The following is a 27,500-nucleotide window of genomic DNA, read 5'->3' as shown; positions in this document are numbered from 1 at the left end:
TTCACCGCAATTCACCACTAATGGTACCGCACATTTCACCGCAATTCACCACTAATGGTACCGCACATTTCTCCACTAATGGTACCGCACATTTCACCGCATTTCACCACGAATGGTACCGCATATTTCTCCACTAATGGTACCGCACGTTTCACCGCATTTCTCCACTAATGGTACCGCATATTTCTCCACTAATGGTACCGCACATTTCACCGCATTTCACCACGAATGGTACCGCACATTTCACCGCAATTCACCACTAATGGTACCGCACGTTTCACCGCTAATGGTACCGCACATTTCATTGCAATTCACCACGAATGGTACCGCACATTTCACCGCTAATGGTACCGCACATTTCACCGCAATTCACCACTAATGGTACCGCACGTTTCACCACTAATGGTACCGCACATTTCATTGCAATTCACCACTAATGGTACCGCACGTTTCACCGCTAATGGTACCGCACATTTCACCGCAATTCACCACTAATGGTACCGCACGTTTCACCACTAATGGTACCGCACATTTCATTGCAATTCACCACGAATGGTACCGCACATTTCACCGCATTTCTCCACTAATGGTACCGCACATTTCACCGCATTTCACCACTAATGGTACCGCACATTTCACCGCAATTCACCACTAATTTCACCGCAATTCACCACTAATGGTACCGCACATTTCACCACTAATGGTACCGCACATTTCACCGCAATTCACCACTAATGGTACCGCACATTTCACCGCAATTCACCACTAATGGTACCGCACATTTCTCCACTAATGGTACCGCACATTTCACCGCATTTCACCACGAATGGTACCGCATATTTCTCCACTAATGGTACCGCACGTTTCACCGCATTTCTCCACTAATGGTACCGCATATTTCACCACGAATGGTACCGCATATTTCTCCACTAATGGTACCGCACGTTTCACCGCATTTCTCCACTAATGGTACCGCACATTTCACCGCAATTCACCACTAATGGTACCGCACATTTCACCGCATTTCACCACGAATGGTACCGCATATTTCTCCACTAATGGTACCGCACGTTTCACCGCATTTCTCCACTAATGGTACCGCATATTTCACCACGAATGGTACCGCATATTTCTCCACTAATGGTACCGCACATTTCACCGCAATTCACCACTAATGGTACCGCACATTTCACCGCATTTCACCACGAATGGTACCGCATATTTCTCCACTAATGGTACCGCACGTTTCACCGCATTTCTCCACTAATGGTACCGCATATTTCTCCACTAATGGTACCGCATATTTCACCACTAATGGTACCGCACATTTCACCGCAATTCACCACTAATGGTACCGCATATTTCTCCACTAATGGTACCGCATATTTCACCACTAATGGTACCGCACATTTCACCGCAATTCACCACTAATGGTACCGCATATTTCTCCACTAAAGGTGTCGCGCGTTTCCCCACCGGTCTCTTCTCCCTCACGGCCACGCCCTCTGGCGTTTCTATGGTTTCAGACTCTGACCTGATCTTTCGTCTCGCCCGTCTCTGCGGCGCCGCTCGCCTCCGCCGCCTGCCTCGCCGTGGCCTCTGCGGCGCTCTGAGCGCTGCCGTGTGCGCTGCCGTGTGCACTGGGCTCCCCCCCACTCTTCTCTGCTCCGCCGCTGCTGCTGCCGCTCGCTTCTCCTCCGGACGCCATCGCCGACGCCACCGGGGCCTCCAGGACCTGCAGGTCCAAGTCTGTGCCCCCCTCCATCTTTATCACAGCTGAGGAGGAGCAGGAGGAGGGTGAGACACATCCTGTCTCACTGCCCTGACATCATCCTGTCTCACTGCTCACGCTGTAACCTGTCTCACTGCTCTGACATCATCCTGTCTCACTGCTCTGACATCATCCTGTCTCACTGCTCTGACATCATCCTGTCTCACTGCTCTGACATCATCCTGTCTCACTGCTCTGACATCATCCTGTCTCACTGCTCACGCTGTAACCTGTCTCACTGCTCACGCTGTAACCTGTCTCACTGCTCTGACATCAACCTGTCTCACTGCTCTGACATCATCCTGTCTCACTGCTCTGACATCATCCTGTCTCACTGCTCTGACATCATCCTGTCTCACTGCTCTGACTGTTACCTGTCTCACTGACCCTTACCCGTCTCACTGACCCTGTCCCGTCTCACTGACTCTGACCCGTCTCCCTGACCCGTCTCCCTGACCCGTCTCACTGACTCTGACCCGTCTCTCTGACCCGTCTCACTGACCCGTCTCCCTGACCCTGACCCGTCTCACTGACCCGTCTCTCTGACCCTGACCCGTCTCACTGACTCTGACCCGTCTCCCTGACCCGTCTCACTGACCTGCGTCCAGCAGCTTGATGATGGCGGGGGCGTGCTCCATGTCCAGCGACATGTTTTCCAGCCAGTTGTTGTCGAGCAGGAAGAGGAAGACGCCGAGTCGGGTCTTGAGGGCGGCCAGAGACTCCGCCTTCCTCGCCGTGATGTCATCGGGGTGGTACTTGGAGCGGAACCACTCCTGCTCTTTGTGCTGGAGGAAGAAGTCCTGCAGCTGCTGCCGCCTGAAGTCCAGTTTGTACTGGTTGTAGCGCTTCACCGACTCCGTCTCGTCCACGCTGTCCTCCATGTTGAGCAGGAACTCCTGCGGACGCACGCACACACGTGAGTGAGGAGGCGCCACGAGTCAAACAACGCCACGCCACGAGTCAAACAACGCCACGCCACGAGTCAAACAACGCCACGAGTCAAACAACGCCACGAGTCAAACAACGCCACGCCGCCACAGCGCCGCCACGTGTCTCTGACTCACCTTGAAGCTCCTCATGGTGGGGGGGCCGGGCGGGGGGAGATCTGGATCCACCATCCCCAACCTGAGACACAGGACACACAGTCAGCCCCGCGGGCGCTCAGACAGGATGCATTCTGGGACTTTAACCACGTGACGATGCGCTCACCTGCCCTGCAGCGGGTGACCTCCGTGGTGCGGGTGGAGGCGGGGGAGGTCAGGGTGCCAGCCCTGGGGCCCCACCCCTGGAAACGGAGCCCCGCCCCCTCCTCCTCCGCCGCCCCCTCCTCCTCCGTAGGGCATGTCGTAGCGGTACGGCTCCCCCCGGTGGTCGTCCCTGGAAACAACACTCACAGCGTCACCGCGCGTTTCTACACAGTGTGATGACGTCACATGTCCTGACAGGATTGGCGCCCGCCCTGACAGGATTGGCGCCCGTCCCGTCAGGCCGGCGCCCGTCCCGTCAGGCTGGCGCCTGATTGGCCGCAGCAGCCGAGCCCTCACCAGTCTCTCCTCATGCGCTTGTGTTGGGGGCTGATGTGTCGCGGGGGAGAAAACCTCTCTCTGCGACCACGATCGTAGTCCCGCCTCCTCTCTCTGCCACGGTCCCAGTCCCTGAACACACACGCACACACACACACACACACACACGTTAACCTCACACACACACACGTTAACCTCACACATGTTAACATCACACAACCACACACACGTTAACCTCACACACACACACGTTAACCTCACACACACACACACGTTAACCTCACACACACACGTCACACAAGTTAACCTCACACACACACACAGACACACACACACACAGACAGACACACACTCACCTGTCGGGCCACTCCTCCCTCCCTCCCTCACACACACACAGACACACACACAGACAGACACACACACACTCACCTGTCGGGCCACTCCTCCCTCCCTCCCACACACACACACACACACACACACACACACACACACACACACACACACACACACACACACACACACACACACACACACACACACACACACACACACACACACACCTGTCGGGCCACTCCTCCCTCCTCCTCTCCTCCCTCCCTCCCTCCCACACACACACACACACACACACACACACACACACACACACACACACACACACACACACACACACACACACACACACACACACACACACACACACACACACACACACACACACACACACACACACACACACACACACACACACACACACACTCACCTGTCGGGCCACTCCTCCCTCCTCCTCTCCTCCCTCTCTCTCGACCGCTCCATGTCGCTCCTCTCTCTCCTGAACTTGTCCCGCCTCCTGCGGTCGAACTCGTCATCGCTGTCTCCCATTGGTCCTGACACACACACACACACACACACACACACACACAGAGTTTAGTCTGACCCGGGTTCACAGGGTTTAGTCTGACCCGGGTTCACAGGGTTTAGTCTGACCCGGGTTCACAGGGTTTAGTCTCTGACCCGGGTTCACAGGGTTTAGTCTGACCCGGGTTCACAGGGTTTAGTCTGACCCGGGTCCACAGGGTTTAGTCTCTGACCCGGGTTCACAGGGTTTAGTCTCTGACCCGGGTTCACAGGGTTTAGTCTCTGACCCGGGTTCACAGGGCTTAGTCTCTGACCCGGGTTCACAGGGTTTAGTCTGACCCGGGTTCACAGGGTTTAGTCTCTGACCCGGGTTCACGGGGTTTAGTCTCTGACCCGGGTCCACATAAGCAGCTAACTCCTGTGACGTCACACACGTTTGTTGTTGGGATTAGCCTCATTAGCCTGTTAGCTTCTGTTAACCGCGTTAGCATCGAAACGCGTCTGAAACGAACTAAAACGGAACGAAACTAAAGTTTAATCAGAGAAAACAAACATTTAAGCTAACAGTTAGCCCCACAGCTTACAGTTAGCCCCACAGCTTACAGTTAGCCACACAGCTAACACTTAGCCACACAGCTAACAGTTAGCCACACAGCTAACAGTTAGCCACACAGCTTACAGTTAGCCACACAGCTAACAGTAAGAGGCTAACCGGCTGCTGTTAGCATTGGAGCTAGCTCAGCGTGCTAACGCATGCGCAGCTCGGGCTTCTGTTTCAGCCTCATTCAGCTTCACTTAAGCGTCATTTAAGAGTTAATGAAAGCGTTACTTAAGTAAAGAGTTTACCTGAGTGTGTGCGGGCTCACCGGGAGCTAACTGGGGCTAACCGAAGCTAAGCTAACACAGATCTGATCCCGCCGACAGACCGAGATCACAATGACAGCACGTCACTTCCGGTGTTCTTTATTTCCGGTCAGGTCTTTTCAGAGTAAAATTAAACATGTCGCCACCTGGAGACGAGGCGGGAAACAGCAGCTTTATTAATGTTATTATTATTATTATTATCATTATTATAATAATACAACAATAATAATATAATTATAGTTATTATTTTTAATTAATATTAATATAATCACTATTTATTTTCATTAAAGTTATTATTGTTATATATTATTATGACTTATTATTACCACTAATACTTATTATTACTACTACTATTATTATATATTATCATTAAAGTTATTTATTTTGTTTTATTATTATTATTATTAAAGTCATTATTATAATATATTATCATTCAAAGTGTTATTTTTTGTCTGTTTTATTATTATTATTCTCAGTATTTTTATGATTTATGCTTCTTTATTAATATTAAAGTGATTTTGTTTTATTGTTGTTAAACAAACGTCTCTTGGTCGGCGCCGCTTCACCCGTGACGCTGCGTTTCCTCAAACACGTTTGATCCTTGAATCTTTTTCGTGTGTCGTGTTTTTTTTCTTTATGAAACATTAAAAATCACAAATCATCAAAAAACAGACGCGTTTCTTACAAAAGTCCCGTTTTATTGGTTTAAAGTTATTTACACGGACGTCGTCGGCGTCGGCTCCAGGAGGCAGAAGAGTTTCCACGTGTTCACGACCACGACGGCGTCCCGTCACTGAGGAGGCCTCTGATTGGCTGAGCCTGGGGAGGGGGCGGGGCCAGAGGCCTGGAGAAGGAAGTCACATTTGTTTTGTCTCTTTGTAGTTGTTTTGTGTCTCTTTGTAGTTCTTTTGTGTCTCTTTGTAGTTGTTTTGTGTCTCTTTGTGGTTGTTTTGTGTCTCTTTGTGGTTGTTTTGTGTCTCTTTGTAGTTGTGTTGTGTCTCTTTGTGGTTGTTTTGTGTCTCTTTGTGGTTGTTTTGTGTGTCTTTGTAGTGGTTTGGTGTCTCTTTGTAGTTGTTTTGTGTCTCTTTGTGGTTGTTTTGTGTCTCTTTGTAGTGGTTTTGTGTCTTTGTCGTTGTTTCCTGTCTCTTTGTGGTTGTTTTGTGTCTCTTTGTAGTTGTTTTGTGTGTCTTTGTAGTTGTTTTGTGTCTCTTTGAGGTTGTTTTGTGTCTTTGTGGTTGTTTTTTGTCTCTTTGTGGTTGTTTTGTCTCTTTGTAGTTGTTTTGTGTCTCTTTGTAGTTGTTTTGTGTCTCTTTGTGGTTGTTTTGTGTCTCTTTGTAGTTGTTTTGTGTCTCTTTGTGGTTGTTTTGTGTCTCTTTGTGGTTGTTTTGTGTCTTTGTGGTTGTTTTTTGTCTCTTTGTGGTTGTTTTGTGTGTCTTTGTAGTTGTTTTGTGTCTCTTTGTGGTTGTTTTGTGTCTCTTTGTAGTTGTTTTGTATCTCTTTGTAGTTGTTTTGTGTCTCTTTGTGGTTGTTTTGTGTCTCTTTGTGGTTGTTTTGTGTCTCTTTGTAGTTGTTTTGTGTCTCTTTGTAGTTGTTTTGTGTCTCTTTGTAGTTGTTTTGTGTCTCTTTGTGGTTGTTTTGTGTCTCTTTGTGGTTGTTTTGTGTCTCTTTGTGGTTGTTTTTTGTCTCTTTGTGGTTGTTTTGTGTCTCCTCTGCTCACCTGTCCTCGTCCTCGTCCACAGAAGACGGTGGTCAGCCCGTTGTGTGCGGGGACGTGTCGGAGCGGACGCGTCCTCGACTCCTTCAGCTCTGACAGGAGCTCTGGACTGGACAGAGACAGACGAGCTGCACACAAAGACACCAGAGTCCACACCTGTCCACACCTGTTTACACCTGTCCACACCTGTTCACACCTGTCCACACCTGTTCACACCTGTTTACACCTTTCCACACCTGTTCACACCTGTCTACACCTGTTCACACCTGTTTACACCTGTCCACACCTGTTTACACCTGTCCACACCTGTTTACACCTGTCTACACCTGTTCACACCTGTTTACACCTGTTCACACCTGTTCACACCTGTTTACACCTGTTCACACCTGTTCACACCTGTCCACACCTGTTTACACCTGTCTACACCTGTCCACACCTGTTCACACCTGTTTACACCTGTTCACACCTGTTCACATCTGTCCACACCTGTTCACACCTGTTTACACCTGTTCACACCTGTTTACACCTGTTCACACCTGTTTACACCTGTTCACACCTGTCCACACCTGTTCACACCTGTCCACACCTGTTCACACCTGTCCACACCTGTTCACACCTGTTCACACCTGTTTACACCTGTTTACACCTGTTCACACCTGTCCACACCTGTTTACACCTGTCCACACCTGTTTACACCTGTTCACACCTGTTCACACCTGTTCACACCTGTCCACACCTGTCCACACCTGTTCACACCTGTCCACACCTGTTTACACCTGTTCACACCTGTCTACACCTGTTCACACCTGTCTACACCTGTTTACACCTGTTCACACCTGTTCACACCCGTACACACCTGTTCACACCTGTTCACACCTGTTTACACCTGTCCACACCTGTCCACACCTGTTTACACCTGTCCACACCTGTCCACACCTGTTCACACCCGTCCACACCTGTTTACACCTGTTCACACCTGTTTACACCTGTCCACACCTGTCCACACCTGTTTACACCTGTCCACACCTGTCCACACCTGTTCACACCCGTTTACACCTGTCCACACCTGTCCACACCTGTTCACACCTGTTCACACCCGTCCACACCTGTTTACACCTGTCTACACCTGTCCACACCTGTTTACACCTGTCCACACCTGTTTACACCTGTCCACACCTGTTTACACCTGTCCACACCTGTCCACACCTGTTTACACCTGTCCACACCTGTTTACACCTGTCCACACCTGTCCACACCTGTTTACACCTGTCCACACCTATATATATATATATATATAAATAACTACAGAAGACAAAAATTAGCTCACCTCGTCTGGTGATGGAGCTACAGGAGCAGGAGGGGGGGGACAGAGGGGAGGCGGGGGAGGGGCTGAAAGGGGGGGTGGAGTGGCAGGAGGTGGGGCTGAAAGGGGGGGACAGGGGGGAGGAGGGGGGGGGCACGGGGGTGGCGACGTCAATGTCAGACCGAATTTTGTTCCGACATTCTGTGAACAACAAGAAAACCATGAGGCAATGAGCTGTTGTGTCTCTTTGTGGTTGTTTTGTGTGTCTTTGTGGTTGTTTTGTGTCTCTTTGTGGTTGTTTTGTGTGTCTTTGTGGTTGTTTTGTGTCTCTTTGTAGTTGTTTTGTGTCTCTTTGTGGTTGTTTTGTGTGTCTTTGTGGTTGTTTTGTGTCTCTTTGTAGTTGTTTTGTGTCTCTTTGTGGTTGTTTTGTGTGTCTTTGTGGTTGTTTTGTGTCTCTTTGTAGTTGTTTTGTGTCTCTTTGTGGTTGTTTTGTGTCTCTTTGTAGTTGTTTTGTGTCTCTTTGTGGTTGTTTTGTGTCTCTTTGTGGTTGTTTTGTGTCTCTTTGTAGTTGTTTTGTGTCTCTTTGTGGTTGTTGTGTGTCTCTTTGTGGTTGTTGTGTGTCTCTTTGTGGTTTTTTTGTGTCTCTTTGTGGTTGTTTTGTGTCTCTTTGTAGTTGTTTTGTGTCTCTTTGTGGTTGTTGTGTGTCTCTTTGAGGTTGTTGCGTGTCTCTTTGTGGTCGTTGTGTGTCTCTTTGTGGTCGTTGTGTGTCTCTTTGTGGTTGTTTTGTGTCTCTTTGTAGTTGTTTTGTGTCTCTTTGTGGTCGTTGTGTGTCTCTTTGTGGTTGTTTTGTGTCTCTTTGTAGTTGTTTTGTGTCTCTTTGTAGTTGTTTTGTGTCTCTTTGTAGTTGTTTTGTGTCTCTTTGTGGTTGTTTTGTCTCTTTGTGGTCGTTGTGTGTCTCTTTGTGGTTGTTTTATGTCTCTTTGTGGTTGTTGTGTGTCTTTGTCACCTTGCAGAAACTGGGCCTGCAGCTCTGGACTCCTCAGACTCAGACTCAGACGAGTCGGAGGAGGCGATGAAGAGCAGCGGAGCGGAGCGTCTTCGGTCCCTGGTGATGATGGAGGTGATGATGGAGGTGATGATGTCATGGCGGTGGGCGGAGCTTCACACAGATCTCACCTGGAGAGAAACAAACATCAGGAAATCATCATAAACAAACAATATAAATATGAATACGTGAGAGAATCAACGTCAGGAGAGTTCAGACTCAGAGAAGAAGAATGTGTCATCACCTGTTTGGATCAACCGTGTGAGCGGCGCCTCGATGGCGTGTGGACGGACGGCGTCTGAGTCTGGACGGCGTCTCGATGGCGTGTGGACGGACGGCGTCTCGATGGCGTGTGGACGGGACTTCCTGCAGCCGGGACAAAGTCTGATGGCGTCACCTCGACAGCTTTGACTCCGGCCTCAAAAGTCCACATTAATTATTGACACTGTTGCCATGGAGACCAGGAAGCAAAGGGACCTTTACCCTCGCTCGTCGTCACGGCGACGGACGATAATTATGTTTTTACACGTTTATGAAACTTAGGCTGCAAAAACAAAGACCATGTTGAGTGTTGTGTGTCTGTCTCAGTGTTGTGTGTGTGTCTCAGTGTTGTGTGTCTGTCTCAGTGTTGTGTGTGTGTCTCAGTGTTGTGTGTGTCTGTCTCAGTGTTGTGTGTCTGTCTCAGTGTTGTGTGTGTGTCTCAGTGTTGTGTGTCTGTCTCAGTGTTGTGTGTCTGTCTCAGTGTTGTGTGTCTGTCTCAGTGTTGTGTGTCTGTCTCAGTGTTGTGTGTCTGTCTCAATGTTGTGTGTGTGTCTCAGTGTTGTGAGTCTGTCTCAGTGTTGTGTGTGTGTGTGTGTCTCAATGTTGTGTGTGTGTCTCAGTGTTGTGTGTGTGTCTCAGTGTTGTGTGTCTGTCTCAGTGTTGTGAGTCTGTCTCAGTGTTGTGTGTGTGTGTCTGTCTCAATGTTGTGTGTGTGTCTCAGTGTTGTGAGTCTGTCTCAGTGTTGTGTGTGTGTGTCTGTCTCAGTGTTGTGTGTGTGTCTCAGTGTTGTGTGTGTGTGTGTGTGTGTCTGTCTCAGTGTTGTGTGTGTCTGTCTCAGTGTTGTGTGTGTGTGTGTGTGTGTCTCCGTTAGTTTGAATAAACTTTATTGTTTGTAAAAAAAACGACGACAGAAAAAGTTTCAGTTTCTTTTTCTTTAATAAAAAAAATGAAACAAAAACAAACAAACTACAAATTATTAATAATCCTCCATCGTCCTCGTCACCATGGAGACGGGCGGCAGCTGCAGCATCCTCGTCACCATGGAGACGGGCGGCAGCTACAGCGTCCTCGTCACCATGGAGACGGGCGGCAGCTACAGCGTCCACTTCAAACACCTGAGGACGAGAGACACGATGAGTGTGTGTGTGTGTGTGTGTACCTGGTCTCCCTGTGTGTGTGTGTGTGTGTGTACCTGGTCTCCCTGTGTGTGTGTGTGTACCTGGTCTCCCTGTGTGTGTGTGTACCTGGTCTCCCTGTGTGTGTGTGTACCTGGTCTCCCTGTGTGTGTGTGTGTACCTGGTCTCCCTGTGTGTGTGTGTACCTGGTCTCCCTGTGTGTGTGTGTGTGTGTACCTGGTCTCCCTGTGTGTGTGTGTGTGTGTGTGTGTGTGTGTACCTGGTCTCCCTGTGTGTGTGTGTGTGTGTACCTGGTCTCCCTGTGTGTGTGTGTGTGTGTGTGTGTGTGTACCTGGTCTCCCTGTGTGTGTGTGTGTACCTGGTCTCCCTGTGTGTGTGTGTACCTGGTCTCCCTGTGTGTGTGTGTGTGTGTGTGTGTACCTGGTCTCCCTGTGTGTGTGTGTGTGTACCTGGTCTCCCTGTGTGTGTGTGTGTGTGTACCTGGTCTCCCTGTGTGTGTGTGTGTGTGTGTGTGTACCTGGTCTCCCTGTGTGTGTGTGTGTGTACCTGGTCTCCCTGTGTGTGTGTGTGTGTGTGTGTGTACCTGGTCTCCCTGTGTGTGTGTATGTGTGTGTGTGTGTGTGTACCTGGTCTCCCTGTGTGTGTGTGTGTGTGTGTGTGTGTGTGTGTGTGTGTGTACCTGGTCTCCCTGTGTGTGTGTGTGTGTGTGTGTGTGTGTGTGTGTACCTGGTCTCCCTGTGTGTGTGTGTGTGTGTGTGTGTGTGTGTGTGTACCTGGTCTCCCTGTGTGTGTGTGTGTGTGTGTGTGTACCTGGTCTCCCTGTGTGTGTGTGTGTGTGTACCTGGTCTCCCTGTGTGTGTGTGTGTGTGTGTGTGTGTGTGTGTGTGTGTGTGTGTGTGTGTGTGTACCTGGTCTCCCTGTGTGTGTGTGTGTGTGTGTGTGTGTACCTGGTCTCCCTGTGTGTGTGTGTGTGTGTGTACCTGGTCTCCCTGTGTGTGTGTGTGTGTGTGTACCTGGTCTCCCTGTGTGTGTGTGTGTGTGTGTGTACCTGGTCTCCCTGTGTGTGCACAGACACCTGCTGCTGCAGTAGCGCCCCCCACAGGTGGAGCAGGTGTAGTGAGACGGGAAACCGCAGACGCAGCAGAAGTGTCGGGGGGGCAGAGAGGAGGGCGGGGCCGCCGCCGACAGGTAGTTAGGCTCCGCCCTCTCCGACAGGTTCTACCAATCAGAGGACAGAGAGGAGTCAGCTGACAGGGCTCTGGGCCAATCAGAGGACAGAGGAGTCAGCTGACAGGTCTCTGGGCCAATCAGAGGACAGAGGAGTCAGCTGACACGTCTCTGAGCCAATCAGAGGACAGACTCACCTCCTCCTCCAGCAGCGTGGTGAAGTTCTTCCTGAAACGCTGTTTGAAGTGATCGCCCCTCGTCTTCCTCCTCTTCTTCTCTGGAGAGGAGGAAGAGAGGAAGAGGAGGAGGAGAGGAAGAGGAGAGGAGGAGGAGGAAGAGAGGAAGAGAGGGGGAGGAGAGGAAGAGGAGGAAGAGAGGAGGAAGAGGAGGAGAGGAAGAGGAGGAAGAGGAGGAGAGGAGGAGGAGAGGAAGAGGAGAGGAAGAGGCGGAAGAGAGGAGGAGGAAGATGAGGAGGAAGAGGAGGAGGAAGAGGAGGAGGAGGAAGAGGAAGAGGAGAGGAAGAGGAGGAAGAGGGAGGGGGGAGTGTGAAGGAGAGGAGGAAGAGGAGGAGTTAGAGCTTTTAGCTTTAGCCTTTAGCTTTAGCCTCAGCCTTTAGCTTTAGCCTTTAGCTTTAGCCTTTAGCTTTAGCCTCAGCCTTTAGCTTTAGCCTTTAGCTTTAGCCTCAGCCTTTAGCTTTAGCCTTTAGCTTTAGCCTTTAGCTTTAGCCTCAGCCTTTAGCTTTAGCCTTTAGCTTTAGCCTCAGCCTTTAGCTTTAGCCTCAGCCTTTAGCTTTAGCCTTTAGCCTTTAGCTTTAGCCTTTAGCTTTAGCCTTTAGCTTTAGCCTCAGCCTTTAGCTTTAGCCTTTAGCTTTAGCCTTTAGCCTTTAGCTTTAGCCTTTAGCTTTAGCCTCAGCCTTTAGCTTTAGCCTTTAGCTTTAGCCTTTAGCTTCAGCCTTTAGCTCACCTGGTTCTTCGGTCTCGCTGAAGGCCGGCAGACGGGCGGTGGGACCAGGGGGAGGGAGGGAGGACAGAGGGTCGTCCTGGAAACAACGACAACAACAACAAGATGGCGTCAAACACAACAACAACAACAAGATGGCGTCAAACACAACAACAACAAGATGGCGTCAAACACAACAACAACAACAACAAGATGGCGTCAAACACAACAACAACAAGATGGCGTCAAACACAACAACAACAACAAGATGGCGTCAAACACAACAACAACAACAACAAGATGGCGTCAAACACACAAGAAAAGTCTTTTCAACAAAAACGGTGACCACGGTCGTCATGGTCACCCTCGGTTATCATGGTCGTCACGGTGACCACGGTCGTCACGGTGACAGGTCTCAGGTGCGTCTCACCTGGAAGTTGTCTTTCTCCAGAGCGTCCAACTGTCGACTCAGTCTCCTCTGACGGGTCGCTTCATCCAGGACCCGCCGCTGACCCTCCACCCGAGCTGAGAGACAGACAGGCAGAGAGAGAGAGACAGGCAGGGAGAGAGAGAGAGAGAGAGAGAGACAGGCAGAGAGAGAGACAGGGAGAGAGAGAGAGAGAGAGAGAGACAGGGAGAGAGAGAGACAGGCAGGGAGAGAGAGAGAGAGAGGGAGACAGGCAGAGAGAGAGAGAGAGGGAGACAGGCAGAGAGAGAGAGACAGGGAGAGAGAGAGAGACAGGCAGAGAGAGAGAGACAGGCAGGGAGAGAGAGAGAGACAGGCAGGGAGAGAGGGAGACAGGCAGGGAGAGAGACAGACAGGCAGGGAGGGAGAGAGACAGGCAGAGAGAGAGACAGGCAGGGAGAGAGAGAGACAGGCAGGGAGAGAGAGAGACAGGCAGGGAGAGAGAGAGACAGGCAGGGAGAGAGAGACAGGCAGGGAGAGAGAGAGACAGGCAGAGAGAGAGACAGGCAGAGAGAGAGACAGATCTTTACTGGAGTTGAACCATTCAAACCAAACTCTGTAAAAACTCAACATTTAAAGTCTCAGACCCTCGGAACCCTGACCCCCCCCCCCCCCCGGGGGAAGACCCGGGTCCAGAGGGGGAGACCCGGGTCCAGAGGGGGAGACCCGGGTCCACAGGGGGAGACCCGGGTCCACAGGGAGACTCGGGTCCACAGGGGGAGACCCGGGTCCACAGGGAGACTCGGGTCCACGGGGGGGGGGGAGACCCGGGTCCAGAGGGGGGAGACCCGGGTCCACAGGGGGGAGACCCGGGTCCAGAGGGGGGAGACCCGGGTCCACAGGGGGGAGACCAGGGTCCAGAGGGGGGAGACCCGGGTCCAGGGGGGGGGAGACCCGAGTCCAGAGGGGGGAAGACCCGGGTCCAGAGGGGGAGACCCGGGTCCACAGGGGGAGACCCGGGTCACCAGGGGGGGAGACACGGGTCCACGGGGGGGAGACCCGGGTCCACAGGGGGAGACCCGGGTCCAGAGGAGGGGGGACCCGGGTCCACAGGGGGGGGGGAGACCCGGGTCCACCATTAGGCGCCGTATTGACCGAGTTTCCATAAAAAGTATTGATATTAAAAACAATAACAAAGGGACCGGAAGTCTCTGAGGAACCCGCGGGTCCGCGTGAGTCCTCGTTTAGTGAACGGACGCTGGTCACGCGCCGCTGACACGCGCTCATTTACACCGTTAATATAAAACAATAACACGTGAGTAATAACTGCTGAGTCACGCGCAGCAGTTTAAACTTTAACGGTTAAAACGAGACGAACTCACCGGAAGCTTTCTTCTCCAGCACCATGGCGCGTCACGGCCTCTACGGGAGCCGCGGAGGCACACACACGGAGCACCAAGCGCGTTTCTCTCCCGCTGAGGTTTAATATTTAAATATAATAAATAACAAAAGTTTATAATAACCGTAAATGTGACGTGTTTGACTCTGGTGAGGGGTACAGCGGCTGTTCAGTGTCTACGGAAGCCCAGAGGGGACAAACGCGCTGAGGGGACGCGTTTCGCGCTCTCTGCCGCCCCCTGGTGTTTCACACTCACATCAACACTTCACTAAGATTCATATTCAAACATTTATTATTAATAAAAACAAAAACATTCTGGATTTAATCACCAAAATATTTGACTTCAGAAACAAAAGGTTTAAGTTTAATAAACAATAATTAAAGGAAAGTCTCGTGTGTTTAATTTCACCTTTATTATGTAATTTAATTTAATTATGATGAACTTATGGACATTTATGTTTATTATTATTTATACGTCATCAGCTGTTTTAATAATTTAATAATCATTTAATTCACACAGACATGAATAAAAACAGGAGTTTGACTAAAACACGATTAAAAACATTAAAATGAGGGAAAACTCAAATATAAAAATAGTGTTTTAATAATAATAATAATAATAACTCACACTAGTGTCGCACATTAACCATTAAACTCCACCTGGACATGAAGGATTAAAAAGGATTAATTAATTATAATAAAATAACTTTTCTAATGTTTCTGATTTAAGATGAAATTAAAAAACAATGTTTTTATGTTTTAATCCAAAAATCAAACACAAACGGAGTCAAACTGAAGTTTTACTTTAATAATAATAATAATAATGATAATAATAATAATAAATGATAAAAACACATGAACTTGATCTGTTTTTATCTCCTTTTTGCTGCGTTTGAATTATTATAATAATATTTTTACATGTTTAATAAAGATTCAGTTCAAACGAAGGTTCGATGAGACGACAGGAACTTTGTCTGTGTGCAGATTTATTCGGAGCTTTGATTTTTCATCAGGGATCAAAAACAAACATTTTAATCTGCAGGTTCATCTGAACACGAAGCTTCAATCACCACAAACACGACGACGACGACAGGAAAATTATTTATTCAAATCTCAGAAGTTGATTCGCTCAATAATTTAACGCAGTTTATACAAAACCACGGTGAGGAGAGGCAGCGTCGCCGTGGAGACGACGGAGCTCAGCGTCGCCGTGGAGACGACGGAGCTCAGCGTCACCGTGGCAACAAAGAAAACCATTAAAACACTGAACATGAAAAATAAAAGCTGAAAATATAAAAGGCTTAAAAACACGTTCGCCCCCAGAACCTCGTCAGAAAGAAACAGATTTCATGATTTACTTTGAAAAAACAACTACAACTAAAACAGCTACACTGGCGGTTGCTACGGTAACCCCGACACAACCCAGGCCCCGTACGAGTGGAGTGTTTTGTGTTTGATACAGTTTTTTAAGTTGTATTTATGACGTCGTGTGACATCGACCTCCAGAGGAACTTTAACCTGCAGCGACGGTTTCAGAGTTTGGAGTGTAACACACACACACACGTACACGTACACACACACGCACACGCAAACACACGTACACACACACACGGAGTGTGTTCTGCATAGTCTCAGGTAGTGTAACATAAGGCAGCACGGTGAAATGATTTTAACCTCGACAGGAGACTCTTATTTTGAAATGCCCCTTTTTTCTTGTCTGAAGTTACTAAAATAAAGTGTCTCTTATTCTGAAAGGTCTCTCAGGGTCCTCTCTGCGGGGGGGGGGGGGGGGGGGGGCAGTGTGGGAAATGTTCTGAGACGATGCGTTCAAGGTCATCACGTCTATTCCTCCGTCTCTGTCGGTGATGATGAGGTTGACTAATGTTCCACGCACACACACACACACACACACACACACACACACACACACGCACACACACGCACACACACACAGTAAACCGGTTGAAGTGGTTGGTGTGTCTGGTTCCTGAACAGGAAGGCTCTGTAACCACACACTCAGCCTGTCTAGGGGTCTACGAAGGACACCATGATGTATCTGGTCCCTCTGGTGGTGGGCAGACCCTCGTGATAGTGCGTCAGGCGGCCGGGGTGCATGAAGGACCAGCCCTTCCTGGGAGACTCCACCTGACAGTCGTAGCGCAGGAACCTGCAGCCTCCGCCCTGAAACACACGGGTGCAGACACGTGCTCATGTTTAGCCGGCGCTGCGTCGTGAACGTGGACGTGGACTCAGGAGTGTGTGTCTGCGTGTGAGCGTACCTCATAGTCGATGCCCTTACTGTTCAGGGCGATGTTGATGGTGAACGTGGAGGAGTCGTGATGCGGCCGCAGAGACGGCTGCTCATCAGGACGGTAACGCACCACGAAGTTCATGATGGCCTGGGCCTGCACACAGAAGATGGGACTGTAAACCAGGACTGTTGGGTAGGCTCTGGACTGTACCTCGGGGAAGTGTCTGGACTGTACCGTGGGGAAGTGTCTGGACTCTACCTCGGGGAAGTGTCTGGACTGTACCGTGGGGAAGTGTCTGGACTGTACCTTGGGGAAGTGTCTGGACTGTACCTTGGGGAAGTGTCTGGACTGTACCTTGGGGAAGTGTCTGGACTGTACCCTGGGGAAGTGTCTGGACTGTACCTCGGGGAAGTGTCTGGACTGTACCTTGGGGAAGTGTCTGGACTGTACCTTGGGGTAGTGTCTGGACTGTACCTTGGGGAAGTGTCTGGACTGTACTGTGGGGTAGTGTCTGGACTGTACCTTGGGGAAGTGTCTGGACTGTACCTTGGGGAAGTGTCTGGACTGTACCGTGGGGAAGTGTCTGGACTGTACCTTGGGGAAGTGTCTGGACTGTACCTTGGGGAAGTGTCTGGACTGTACCTTGGGGAAGTGTCTGGACTGTACCTTGGGGAAGTGTCTGGACTGTACCTTGGGGAAGTGTCTGGACTGTACCTTGGGGTAGTGTCTGGACTGTACCTTGGGGAAGTGTCTGGACTGTACCTCGGGGAAGTGTCTGGACTCTAACCAAGTGGAAGTGTCTGGACTGTACCGTGGGGAAGTGTCTGGACTGTACCTCGGGGAAGTGTCTGGACTGTACCTTGGGGAAGTGTCTGGACTCTACCTCGGGGAAGTGTCTGGACTGAACCGTGGGGAAGTGTCTGGACTGTACCTTGGGGAAGTGTCTGGACTGTACCTTGGGGCAGTGTCTGGACTGAACCGTGGGGAAGTGTCTGGACTGTACCGTGGGGAAGTGTCTGGACTGTACCTTGGGGAAGTGTCTGGACTGTACCTTGGGGCAGTGTCTGGACTGTACCTCGGGGAAGTGTCTGGACTGTACCTTGGGGAAGTGTCTGGACTGTACCTTGGGGTAGTGTCTGGACTGTACCATAAGGAAGTGTCTGGACTGTACCTCGGGGAAGTGTCTGGACTGTACCTTGGGGAAGTGTCTGGACTGTACCTTGGGGAAGTGTCTGGACTGTACCTTGGGGAAGTGTCTGGACTGTACCTTGGGGAAGTGTCTGGACTGTACCTTGGGGAAGTGTCTGGACTGTACCTTGGGGAAGTGTCTGGACTGTACCTTGGGGAAGTGTCTGGACTGTACCTTGGGGAAGTGTCTGGACTGTACCTTGGGGAAGTGTCTGGACTGTACCTTGGGGAAGTGTCTGGACTGTACCTTGGGGAAGTGTCTGGACTGTACCTTGGGGAAGTGTCTGGACTGTACCTTGGGGAAGTGTCTGGACTGTACCTTGGGGAAGTGTCTGGACTGTACCTTGGGGAAGTGTCTGGACTGTGCCTTGGGGAAGTGTCTGGACTGTACCATGGGGAAGTGTCTGGACTGTACCTTGGGGAAGTGTCTGGACTGTACCTTGGGGAAGTGTCTGGACTGTACCTTGGGGAAGTGTCTGGACTGTACCATGGGGAAGTGTCTGGACTGTACCTTGGGGAAGTGTCTGGACTGTACCTTGGGGAAGTGTCTGGACTGTACCTTGGGGAAGTGTCTGGACTGTACCTTGGGGAAGTGTCTGGACTGTACCTTGGGGTAGTGTCTGGACTGTACCATGGGGAAGTGTCTGGACTGTACCTTGGGGTAGTGTCTGGACTGTACCGTGGGGAAGTGTCTGGACTCTAACCATGGGGAAGTGTCTGGACTGTACCTTGGGGAAGTGTCTGGACTGTACCTTGGGGAAGTGTCTGGACTGTACCTTGGGGTAGTAGCCAGGATAGAGTTTTTCAGTGACAGGAACGATGTACTCTTTGAGGAACTTTAGCCACTCCTTCTCAAAATCGATCTGGTTCATGTGGATATCCACAGTTGGGACGTTTTCATAACCGCCGGCCAGACGCTCGTCCTGAAAACACAAAACACAAAACCTTTAAAGCTCAATACTCTTAACTACCCTCACTCTCCAGCCTGTTTCACACACAGACAGACAGACAGACAGACAGACAGGTCACCTTGTGTTTTCCTCCGGACCATTCTCCGTTGTGCTCCATGGTCTCCACCAGATGATCACACATCTTCTCTGAGAAGGCTGGAAACCAGTAAACATCGGGACACGGCTGAGGGACACAGTTCACGTCATTATTGAACCCCAGACGGTAAAACCTTCATTATTGGGTTGTGTTGATGTGAACACATTTGTCTGTAACACAGCGTACGACAGACAGATGGGTTTGTTGATGAGTTGGTCTCTGGAGTGTTTTGTGTTTCGTTACCTGCTCAACAAAAGTCTTTTCCTCTTCAAATATCTTGGAGTAGTTCTCACTGATGTACTTCTCCTTCCAGTCCTGCAAACACACACACACACATTCAGCCTGTGCTTCCATTCCCTTCACCACGTGTCCATGTGTACATGTGTCTGTGTGTCCGTCTGACCACAGGGTTGTCGAAGATCTGCCACATGTCCGGGTGAAGCCTGGACGTGTTGAAGTTGGCCGACGCCACCAGACGACCGAACTCATCGCGGTTTGACACGAACATGAAGACTCCCTGTACACACACACACACACACACACACACACACACACACACACGCACACGCACAGAGGAGCTTCAGCGAAGGCTCGTTATGATTAAAAGTCACTGGTCAGAGACAGAAACAAGCCTTTAAACATTTACCTGGTCTCTGATGCTCCTGCAGAACACCATGTCAGGGTCCATCCCCTCATCCAGGTACAGGCTCACCTGGGACAGCTTGGACCGCAGCACGCTGCCTTTGATCAGGTAGGCCTGAGTGATGTACGGCACGTTCCACAGACCGCTGCACACACACACACACACACACACACGGGTTAACATGTTTCACCTGTGCTGAGAGAGAACTAAACTACTGAACCACTGTGTGCGCTCACATCCTCTTGGCCTGGACGATCTCGATGTAGTCTTCAGATCTGGAGTAGAACCCTTCAGGACTCAGCGCGCCCCAGAAGTTACTCCACAGCTTCCCGTGTTTGGACAACATGGGCGCTATAACGGACCTGAGGCAGAGGGGGAGGAGTTAGACCAACACTGTCAGGGTGTAGGGAACATGGAAGGATGCTAGTGTGTACCTGTTAGGGTGTAGGGAACATAGAAGGACACTAGTGTACCTGTTGGGGTGTAGGGAACATGGAAGGACACTAGTGTGTACCTGTTAGGGTGTAGGGAACATGGAAGGACACTAGTGTGTACCTGTTAGGGTGTAGGGAACATAGAAGGATGCTAGTGTACCTGTTGGGGTGTAGGGAACATGGAAGGACACTAGTGTACCTGTTAGGGTGTAGGGAACATAGAAGGACACTAGTGTGTACCTGTTAGGGTGTAGGGAACATGGAAGGACACTAGTGTACCTGTTAGGGTGTAGGGAACATGGAAGGACACTAGTGTACCGGTTAGGGTGTAGGGAACATGGAAGGACACTAGCGTACCTGTTAGGGTGTAGGGAACATAGATGGAAACTAGTGTGTACCTGTTAGGGTGTAGGGAACATGGAAGGACACTAGTGCACCTGTTAGGGTGTAGGGAACATAGAAGGATGCTAGTGCACCTGTTAGGGTGTAGGGAACATGGAAGGACACTAGTGTACCTGTTAGGGTGTAGGGAACATAGAAGGACACTAGTGTACCTGTTAGGGTGTAGGGAACATAGATGGAAACTAGTGTGTACCTGTTAGGGTGTAGGGAACATGGAAGGACACTAGTGTGTACCTGTTAGGGTGTAGGGAACATGGAAGGACACTAGTGTACCTGTTAGGGTGTAGGGAACATAGATGGAAACTAGTGTGTACCTGTTAGGGTGTAGGGAACATGGAAGGACACTAGTGCACCTGTTAGGGTGTAGGGAACATAGAAGGATGCTAGTGCACCTGTTAGGGTGTAGGGAACATGGAAGGACACTAGTGTACCTGTTAGGGTGTAGGGAACATAGAAGGACACTAGTGTGTACCTGTTAGGGTGTAGGGAACATGGAAGGACACTAGTGTGTACCTGTTAGGGTGTAGGGAACATAGAAGGATGCTAGTGTACCTGTTGGGGTGTAGGGAACATGGAAGGACACTAGTGTACCTGTTAGGGTGTAGGGAACATAGAAGGACACTAGTGTGTACCTGTTAGGGTGTAGGGAACATGGAAGGACACTAGTGTACCTGTTAGGGTGTAGGGAACATGGAAGGACACTAGTGTACCGGTTAGGGTGTAGGGAACATGGAAGGACACTAGCGTACCTGTTAGGGTGTAGGGAACATGGAAGGACACTAGTGTACCTGTTAGGGTGTAGGGAACATAGATGGAAACTAGTGTGTACCTGTTAGGGTGTAGGGAACATGGAAGGACACTAGTGTGTACCTGTTAGGGTGTAGGGAACATGGAAGGACACTAGTGTACCTGTTAGGGTGTAGGGAACATAGATGGAAACTAGTGTGTACCTGTTAGGGTGTAGGGAACATGGAAGGACACTAGTGCACCTGTTAGGGTGTAGGGAACATAGAAGGACACTAGTGTGTACCTGTTCGGGTGTAGGGAACATGGAAGGATACTAATGTGTACCTGTTAGGGTGTAGGGAACATAGAAGGATACTAATGTGTACCTGTTAGGGTGTAGGGAACATGGAAGGACACTAGTGCACCTGTTAGGGTGTAGGGAACATAGAAGGATACTAATGTGTACCTGTTAGGGTGTAGGGAACATGGAAGGACACTAGTGCACCTGTTAGGGTGTAGGGAACATAGAAGGACACTAGTGCACCTGTTAGGGTGTAGGGAACATAGAAGGACACTAGTGCACCTGTTAGGGTGTAGGGAACATAGAAGGACACTAGTGCACCTGTTAGGGTGTAGGGAACATACTTGTTTTCCTCGATGAGTATCCTCAGAGTGTCCGGGTTCGTCAAGGCCACGTCAGAGTCGATGCTGAAGTAATAATCACACTCTGGATCCTTCTTGCACGCCTCGCTGCACACAAACACACAAACGCACAAACACACAAACGCACACGCCGTCATTTAGACCTGCTTTGTTCTCAGAGTCCTCTCAGAGACTTTAGGGTCGTTGTCTCCACTCACACAGCCATGGTTCTGGCCTTGTTCTCCTGCAGGTTCTCCTCCGGCCCGACCAGCAGGGCATCAGGGAACAGCGCCCGGTGACGCTCCCAGAACCTCTGGATGTGACGCTCGTGGTACACGACCTGGATCACAGGGAGAGGAAGCCATCAGAGCAGGACACCATTACGTGTAGCTCGGAGTCATTTCATCAGAGTTTAGTTCGTCTGCGTCGTGTTTGGAAAAGTCCGTGACCGTTACTGATCACGGCGGTTACGTCCGTGTGTTGGCAGCAGCTCGCGGCTGTAGCTGAGACGTGGCCGTCTAACACTGTGCAGCGTGTTGGTGTTTGTTTCACTGTTACGGTCCTGGAGGAGAGTGTTATTTAGCGCTAGCATTTACACTAGCTCTCGATTAGCATGCTAGGCTAACTCCAAAAGCTTTCGCTCTGCTGGCTGTTGTTAGCATTTAGCTTGTAGCGTTAGCTGCTAATGTCAGTGTGACACTGTGTTTGTTACAGTTCATTACTTTAATTCAGAAGAAGACGTTTGATTGATATTTGGTCAAAGTAAAAATATGATTTAAAGCTTTAATTTCACGAGTCTTATCATGTGTAACCAGGTTGATGACCTGCGTCACCTGTGGTCGTTTAGTAATGACCACCCCAGACAGAGTTTAGTTCTGCGTACATTGTTGTGGATGAAGAGGCGGATCCTGGTTTTGGGGTAGTTGAGCGTCGTCAGCCGGTCCAAGAACTCCTCCATGAAGGGCGTGGCGTGCTCGATGAACACGGCCACGTACACCAGAGGCATCTCCTGGTCGTCGTCGAAGAACAGCAGGTCGTCGTCACAGATGCCGCAGCCGCTCTCGAAGGTCCACGCCGTGGGAACGTAGTTTCCCAGATAGTTGAGCTGCAGCTGAGGAGACAAAGAGAGGTTTCTGTCGCCATGGGGACGCAGGAAAGGCTCGCCCGCGCTCAGCGTGTCGGTGGAAGGCCGTCACACGTGTCGGTGGAAGGCCGTCACACGTGTCGGTCATTACCTTGGTGGGGCCGTTGCCGTGGATGATGACAGGAAGTGTGTCGTAGGCGACGTTCCTCGCTCTGACCTTCGCCTTCTCAAACTTCAGGACGACTTCATCTGACGGAGACATTCAGTGTAAACAGTGTGAGTGTGCGTGCGTGCGTGCGTGCGTCTGTGTGTGTGTGTGTGTGCATGTGTGTGTGTGTGCGTGTGTGTCTCACCAACAGCTCCGTTCAGATTTTGGAAGATTCTGGAGCGATGGTCCAGAGTCATGTTGTACTTGGTCTGAAGAGACAAAATCACATCATCATCAACGTGTGTGTGTGTGTGTGTGTGTGTGTGTGTGTGTTTCTGTGTGTGTGTGTGTGTGTGTCACTCTGTGTGTGTGTGTCTCTCTGTGTGTGTGTGTCTCTCTGTGTGTGTGTGTGTGTGCGTGTGTGTGTGTTCACCCTCTGTGTCTTGTCCAGGTAGATCCTGGTGTAGAACAGCTGATCGTCGTCGTTGTCTTTGTATTTCCACTGTTGGACGATCGTGCTGAGGTCTGAGGCGAAGCCCACAAAGCCTGAACACACACACACACACACACACACACACACACACACACACACACACACACACACACACACACACACACACACACACACACACACACACACACACACACACACACACACACACACACACACACACACACACACACACACACACACACACACACACACACACACACACACACACACACACACACACACACACACACACACACACACACACACACAGGAGGAAAGAAAGGAAATTTTCCGTTTTCTCGTCACAATAAGAAAAAGACGAGGTTTGAAATGTGGACGTCGTCCCCGACCCTGAAAAAAAAAGATGGCGTCGCAGCCGGCGGCGGCGTCTTACCTCCTGAGTTGAGGTAGCGTTTCCCAGAATGCACCTCTGGGTAGCGTGAGGCCAGCCTCTGGTCGGGCCAGCAGAAGCCCTCGGCAGAGAAAACCACTCTGTGACCCAGACGGGAGAACGTGGACAGCAGGTCCTCGGGCCCCGACGCAAAGATCACGTCGTAGCTACAGAGAGGGAGGAGTTTCAAAATAAAAGCACAAACCAAACCTGCAGCTCTTTAACTCTGTGTCTTAATGTGAAAGTTCATCAAACGACACTAAGACAGGATCTGTGCTCTGTGAACGCTCCACCCATGAACCTGTGAAGCTGCTCCTCACGTTAGAAACACGCTCTGTTCACACGCTTATATCAACACTTCTCTCCTTTGTTTCATATTTATTATAAGTGTTTACGTCTGGTTTCTCTCTGTTGTCCTTAAACACGGGACTGAAACATGAAGCAAAGGTCAGAGAAGAAGAAGAATCAGTGAAACCTGATGAAGCTTCATTCTCTTCTCTCTTTCACAGACGACAAAGAGAAACCAGGGCAGCGGTTATTCATTTAACTACAGTCCGGATCAAAATCTGCAGACCGGCTAAAAAACGGCGTGACTTTGTGTTTTTCACTGTTGGAACTGAACCAGGTTCAAAGTGAAGCTTCAAGATGCAAACAGAAGAAATGAGAACGAGAGAAGGAACGTTTGGAGCAGCTCATTTATTAAAACAACACTTTAACTGAAGCAGAACGTTCATCAGCTGATCCACAGTTCAACACCACAGCCTTTAAAAACACAATCTGTGGATTCTGGTTCGTTTCCTGTCAGTCAGCGTGCGTGAGGATCTGGTGAGGGCAGAGAAGTTGGGGTCATGGCTGCTGAGGTCGGACGCAGTAAAACAGTCGTTGCCCATGTCTTTAAAGATCCGGAGGCTATGGAACAAAGGAACCAAGTGTTAGACCCCAAAGAATCTCACCGGCACTGAACCGGAGGATCCCAATGGCTGTCCGTCAAGACACAGGACGACCCTGGACCCTCATAACTGGTGCTGCCTGCAGCTCAATAACCATCAGACGCCATCTGCACAGGAAGGGCTTCAACAACAGGAGACGTCTTCAAAGGCCACGTCAACTTCAACGCCACAAACTCGCCCGTTTGGACTTTGCCAGGGAGCATCAAAGTTTTATTCTCTGAGGAGAAAAAATGAAACCTTGATGTCCTGGTGGCTTCCAACGTTACGGGCGTGACAAGGAGACGCCTCCTGAGATCCTACGCAGCACAGTGGAGGGGGCGCCGTCATGGTCTGGGCTGCTTTTGTCCTTCAGTGGAACAATGGAGCTCCAGGTGGTGCGTGGGCATCAAACAGCAGCTGGCGGCGTGGAGATGTTGCAGCAGGCGTCGCTCGTGACTGAGGGCCCTCGTCTGTGTGGTGACGACGGGGTTTTCAGGACAGCGCTCGTCTGACCTGGAGAATAACATCACTGTTGTGGAGCATCCGGCATGTTCCTCACATCTGAACCCAGTGGAGAACATGTGGGGGTGGATGGCACCGGAGGTTCATCAGTTCCAGACAGTGGACGCCGTCGTGACGCCATCTTCACCACGCTTCGACCGTCGTTCCCAGCAGCCGTTTGGAAACGCTTGCATCCAGCACGCCAAGACGAAGTGTGAAGTGATCCACAATAATGGAGGAGCTCCTCATTACTCAGTCAGTTTGACACATGGTGAGTTTGAGTTTGAGGAGGTTTCAGAGTGTTTTTAAGGCTGTGGTGTTGAACTGTGGATCAGCTGATGAACGTTCTGCTTCAGTTAAAGTGTTGTTTTAATAAATGAGCTGCTCCAAACGTTCCCTCTCTCGTTCCCATTTCTTCGTTTTGCATCTTGAAGCTTCACTTAGAACCTACTCACACTGTCCTTCTGGCCGGGGCCAAAACCCGTTTTTCAGCTAAAGCCTAGAACCTTTAAGCAGTGTGAGTGCACCCGCTCCGCGCATAACTGCGGCACGCTTGCCGTCCACGGCCCGTTTGGGAGAGGTGGGCTTTAGCGGAGCCGTTTGCACGTGTACGAGCACGAGCACGAGCACGAGCCCTACGGCAGTAGCGTGCGCGGACATTTAACAACAACAACAATGGCGGTGAAAGGTTCACGTTGGTGTGATGCGGAGGTGGAGTGTTTACTGCAGATTTGGTCGATGAAAAGATTCAAAAACAGTCGACAAGACGCACAAAAACTCCGAGGTCTACGGAAAGATCTGGAAACAAAGCCACGCATCGCCATGACGTCATCAATGCGTGTGACGTGTTACGGAGTGATGACGTATAGGCAGCAAGAAGCATTCTCCGAGGCCCAGGTAGTGTGAGTACAAACGGGCCTGGAGGGGGGGACAAGGACCCTAAAGCACGGGGCACGGGACGGAGGCACAGTGGGAGGGCGCCCATCACTTAGAACCTGGTTCAGTTCCAACAGTGAAAAACAAAAATTCAAGCCATTTTTTAACTGGTCTGCAGATTTTGATCAGGACTGTATTTAAATAAATAACTGTATAAATGTATAAACGTATAAATGTATAAATGTATAAACCTGTGTTTGTTACCTGTCCACGAACATGACGACCATGTCCTTGTTGTCAGAGTGTTTGAGCAGCTCCCTCTTCAGCCATCGAACCTTCTGACCTCCGCCCACCGTCCGAGCCACGTCTCCACCTTTCCATTCCTCCCCCAGACCCAGCACCTGCACACACACCATCACCATCATCACCATCATCATCATCATCATCTTCTTCATCTTCCTCCTGCAGGTGTTTCAGCTCCTGGAGCTCCTCAGGGCTCCGTTATCGATCCTCTACTTTTTCCCTTTCCTTTATTATAAAACTCGACTCGAGTTGAAGAAGAAGAATTACTTTATTAATCCCACACGGGGAAATTGGATTTTTTTCACTCTTATTATTATACGTGTTACACACACAGACCCGAAATACACACATGCACAAACAGGACCTATACATGCAATTAACGGAGAGATGTTAGAGCGAGGGTGCTGCCAGTGACCAGCGCCCCGAGCAGTTGGGGGTTCGGTGACTTGCTCAACAGCACCTCGGAAGTGCCCAGGAGATGAACTGGCACCTCTCCAGCCACCAGTCCACGCTCCATATATGGTCCACACGGGGACTTGAACCAGTGACCCTACGGTTCCCAGCCAAGTCACCTATGGACTGAGCTACTTCCGCCCCAAGAGTTGTGTTTTATATTCAGTCGCGTACGGAGGCGCTCTGTGTGTGAGGCAGACGACCGCGGCGTCATCATCAATGGGGCGGTTGTGGCTCAGTGGCAGAGGCTCATCGGCGGTTCGATCCCCATGTTAAAGCGAGTCTTGAGTTTTCAGAAGACGAGAAAAGTCCGATCTGCAGAAACCACTTAGCGAACGATGCTCCTGCGCTCAGAAGGCGGCCGACACGTTTCCTCAGACCAAACTAAACTAGAGACGGGTCGGAAACGTAAACCGCCGAACACCAAACACCGACAGCATCCACGCGACGCCACACACGGACCCCGGGTCGGTTTTAACCGTAGATATTTACGTTCACTCGTCTCCCGTCAGGACGGAGCGATGCATCGTGAGACACTTAAAGATCGATCAGAATGTGACGAGTCAAAGAGGTTGAGATGAAAAATGATTTAGTTGACTTCGTCC

General features: G+C 50.2%; 3 protein-coding genes across 3 annotated transcripts in view; all 3 read right to left on the bottom strand.

The window, feature by feature from the left end:
- LOC310964083 (serrate RNA effector molecule homolog B-like) overlaps positions 1-5,108 on the bottom strand; it is a 12,649-nt gene extending 7,541 nt beyond the window's left edge. Inside the window, exons 1-7 of the mRNA XM_083937079.1 lie at positions 4,996-5,108; positions 4,055-4,178; positions 3,316-3,426; positions 2,981-3,148; positions 2,836-2,896; positions 2,370-2,667; positions 1,535-1,776 (exon numbers count right to left, since the gene is read on the bottom strand). Of these exons, the coding sequence (XP_083793205.1) occupies positions 1,535-1,776; positions 2,370-2,667; positions 2,836-2,896; positions 2,981-3,148; positions 3,316-3,426; positions 4,055-4,173 (999 nt within the window). The 5' untranslated portion in view covers positions 4,174-4,178; positions 4,996-5,108. The remainder of the gene's footprint in view (positions 1-1,534; positions 1,777-2,369; positions 2,668-2,835; positions 2,897-2,980; positions 3,149-3,315; positions 3,427-4,054; positions 4,179-4,995) is intronic.
- A 5,157-nt stretch (positions 5,109-10,265) lies between these two features.
- znhit1 (zinc finger, HIT-type containing 1) lies at positions 10,266-14,543 on the bottom strand. The gene is made up of 6 exons (XM_083936790.1): positions 14,367-14,543; positions 13,009-13,103; positions 12,603-12,678; positions 11,837-11,916; positions 11,521-11,690; positions 10,266-10,451 (listed from the first exon to the last, which is right to left on the bottom strand). Exons 1-6 carry the CDS (start codon positions 14,389-14,391, stop codon positions 10,430-10,432), a joined length of 468 nt encoding a protein of 155 aa, XP_083792916.1. The 5' UTR covers positions 14,392-14,543; the 3' UTR covers positions 10,266-10,429.
- A 928-nt stretch (positions 14,544-15,471) lies between these two features.
- plod3 (procollagen-lysine, 2-oxoglutarate 5-dioxygenase 3) overlaps positions 15,472-27,500 on the bottom strand; it is a 12,580-nt gene continuing 551 nt past the window's right edge. The window contains exons 2-17 of the mRNA XM_083936754.1: positions 26,404-26,540; positions 23,837-24,000; positions 23,383-23,495; positions 23,155-23,218; positions 22,953-23,050; positions 22,601-22,828; positions 21,936-22,057; positions 21,721-21,825; positions 19,750-19,875; positions 19,517-19,658; positions 19,274-19,387; positions 19,114-19,185; positions 18,853-18,957; positions 18,600-18,746; positions 16,663-16,788; positions 15,472-16,564 (exon numbers count right to left, since the gene is read on the bottom strand). Of these exons, the coding sequence (XP_083792880.1) occupies positions 16,409-16,564; positions 16,663-16,788; positions 18,600-18,746; positions 18,853-18,957; positions 19,114-19,185; positions 19,274-19,387; positions 19,517-19,658; positions 19,750-19,875; positions 21,721-21,825; positions 21,936-22,057; positions 22,601-22,828; positions 22,953-23,050; positions 23,155-23,218; positions 23,383-23,495; positions 23,837-24,000; positions 26,404-26,540 (2,019 nt within the window). The 3' untranslated portion in view covers positions 15,472-16,408. The remainder of the gene's footprint in view (positions 16,565-16,662; positions 16,789-18,599; positions 18,747-18,852; positions 18,958-19,113; positions 19,186-19,273; positions 19,388-19,516; positions 19,659-19,749; positions 19,876-21,720; positions 21,826-21,935; positions 22,058-22,600; positions 22,829-22,952; positions 23,051-23,154; positions 23,219-23,382; positions 23,496-23,836; positions 24,001-26,403; positions 26,541-27,500) is intronic.

Source organism: Echiichthys vipera (genome assembly GCF_963691815.1).
Source record: "Echiichthys vipera genome assembly, chromosome: 22".
Classification (NCBI taxonomy): domain Eukaryota; kingdom Metazoa; phylum Chordata; class Actinopteri; order Perciformes; family Trachinidae; genus Echiichthys; species Echiichthys vipera.
The sequence above is the reverse complement of the archived record's forward strand: the minus strand, read 5'-3'. Positions and strand labels throughout refer to the sequence as shown.

Excerpts from the sequence above, each read along its gene's own strand:
- znhit1 (XM_083936790.1), bottom strand. The coding sequence starts at position 14,391 with ATGGTGCTGGAGAAGAAAGCTTCCG. Across the intron at positions 11,917-12,602 it reads CAGCGAGACCGAAGAACCAG|AGAAGAAGAGGAGGAAGACG; the intron begins GTGAGCTAAAGG and ends CCTCCTCTCCAG. Across the intron at positions 11,691-11,836 it reads CCACGCTGCTGGAGGAGGAG|AACCTGTCGGAGAGGGCGGA; the intron begins GTGAGTCTGTCC and ends TCTGATTGGTAG.